The sequence below is a fragment of the Penaeus chinensis genome, chromosome 14, assembly GCF_019202785.1.
Source record: "Penaeus chinensis breed Huanghai No. 1 chromosome 14, ASM1920278v2, whole genome shotgun sequence".
NCBI lineage: Eukaryota > Metazoa > Arthropoda > Malacostraca > Decapoda > Penaeidae > Penaeus > Penaeus chinensis.
This window is the reverse complement of record NC_061832.1, coordinates 17,907,321-17,909,820: the sequence shown is the minus strand read 5'-3', so window position 1 is coordinate 17,909,820 and position 2,500 is coordinate 17,907,321. Positions and strand designations below refer to the sequence as shown.

At 49.4% G+C, this 2,500-nt stretch overlaps 1 protein-coding gene across 1 annotated transcript in view; it reads right to left on the bottom strand.

Annotated features, from left to right (window-relative positions):
- Positions 1 to 2,500, bottom strand: part of LOC125032375 — an 87,458-nt gene that overhangs the window by 784 nt on the left and 84,174 nt on the right. The window contains exon 3 of the mRNA XM_047623470.1: positions 99 to 254. Coding sequence (XP_047479426.1) covers positions 99 to 254 — 156 coding nt within the window. The remainder of the gene's footprint in view (positions 1 to 98; positions 255 to 2,500) is intronic.

The window sequence follows — 2,500 nt, the reverse complement described above, 5'->3', positions numbered from 1 at the left end:
GGTAAACATAATATACATTTATACATATATGTGTGTATATATGTGTGTATATACACACACACACACACACACATATATACATTCATATCTTAACTTACCTAAATTGTTACTGAAGGAGGAGTCGAGAGAGGCCCCGCCCTGGCCCTGCGTCAGAAGGATCTGGGAGTCGAGCTCCTGGAGCTCCTGCTGCAGGGCCGAGAGTTTGGAGTTGGCCTCTTTCACCATGTGGCTCACGTCCTGAAACGCTCGCCGGTCTGCGGGGAAAAGAAAGGTGCGCGTTAGAAGCAATCTCCGGCCATGGGCGTAGCAGGAAAAGAGCAAAAAGAAAATATCTGCGCGCCTAATATAAGCTACAAAGCCCCAGCGTCTTGCTCCATCAGCTTGTCGGGCCGCGGCGTGACCGACAACTCCCCGGCGTCGGGTGGCTGGGCGGGAGCAACGGGGAGCGCGGGGGGCCTAGACGGAGCTCTTGTTTGTTTTGATCATCATCAGTCTCTGCCTCCACAACAGGTGGTATTTAACCTCCTACTCTATAAATAGCACATTCATGTAAAGGAATCCTAAGATCACCAATTTGTCGAAACAACTAAACATATATTTCCTTTGATAAAGAGCATCACATACCAAGTAATATTATTTGGTCAATCTTATCAGGTTTAAGCATTGGCATTTCAGGGTGCGGACCCCTCTGAAGATGGGAATACTCGCAAAGTGCCACTCAGCAATGCAGGAACTCGGCACTTTGTCCCTCTCACTAGCAACGTAAACTTTCAACTCATTATTTGCATTATACCGGGCATCATGAGGTCATCGCCTCATCCCCGACGCCCACGCGCACCCATTTCCATCAAACTCTCGTCGCACAAGATGACCCAATTCATTCATTAATTCGCCATCCGTGAACGTTGGCTTTTTCCACTTTCGACTCGCCCATTCATTAATAAGCTTTCCCCTCATCCATTCCGCTGCATTCACTCTCATTCACTACCCAATCCACCCCCTTTCCCACCCATCCGTCCCTCCCGCGGTTCATTCACTCGGGTTAATGATCACCGCCGCAGCATCTCATGAATTAACAGGCGCTTCAACACGCCCAGTAACGAGATCAAGTGAACAGACGAAAATATCTTTCGTCGCACATCATGCAACCCTAAAATACACTCATATTATGTAACACTTGTGTGTCACTTTATTAGTATAATTATCATAATTAGTATAACTAATAAAATAAAATTAACATATGATTAACCAAAGCACATCCCGGAATTCTACTGATGATCATGTTAACAACATGATTAACATGGCAAGAGAGGTAACAATAACAATAGTAACAACTACTACCTGAACAAGAAATTAAACAGCAATACATAAAAAAATAAGCCTCTCACATGAAAGCAAGGTTAATAAACGTACATGTACAAGCTGCCCACGCCGCTTAACACATAATAACCACTAATGAACGCCAACGGTGCCTTGGAGAGCATCATCCCACACGCACAGCGAATGTCAACACACTTACGTAAGGGGAAAAAATGAAGACAAACACATGCGACGAAAACCGACCATCTAGATCTCCCCCTACGAAGAGCAACCGAATTGACACATAAACTTTAAAGAAAAAACGTACGCAGTATACCACAAGGCCCGGGGATATAACCATTACCCGGACAAACAAACTAAGCGAACCCACCGCATGAGGAAGCGCCCTCCTCCTCCCCCTCGAGCATGACCCCTGCCACCCTACCTACTACGGGATGCGCGGGGACACCCTGTTACACCCCACATATTATGAGCACTAACAAGGAGATCGGGCCGAGAGAGGGAGGGAAGGGAGGGAAGGGAGGGAAGGGAGGGAAGGGAGGGAAGGGAGGGAAGGGAGGGAAGGGAGGGAAGGGAGGGAAGGGAGGGAAGGGAGGGATGAGGAAGGGAATGGAATGAAAGTAATGGGGGAGAGGGGAGGGAGGGAGGGAGGGAGGGAGGGAGGGAGGGAGGGTAAAGGAGGAAGGGAAGGATGAGGAAGTGTGAGAGTGGAAAGAGGGAGCGAGGGAGGGAGGGAGGGAGGGAGGGAGGGAGGGAGGGAGGGAGGGAGGGAGGGAGGGAGGGAGGGAGGGAGGGAAGGAGGGAGGGGTAAAAAGGAAGGGATGGCAGGGGACATGCAAGGCTGCTACGCCACCCAAGCCCCGCCAGCGAGGCCCCATTGGCCCCTCGCAGTCACACCAGGACTTCCATGGTCACGGAATGGCTAACAGAATGACTGAGCCTGCCTCGTTCCCTCTAACTATTTTTCTGGTATACTATAAAATGTTATCTACGAATCTTTAAGAAGGTTAGAATGTCTTGACGATTAATGACTAAACAAAATTCTGACGGGAAAGGCGCCACCCACGCGCGCGCCGAACCTGCCTTGACCGAGAAAGAACCAAACACGGCGGGTGCACAAAAAAGCCTGAAGTTTATATATGCACTCGTCACCGCCGTCTTGTTTTCAGCGACAGCGCGG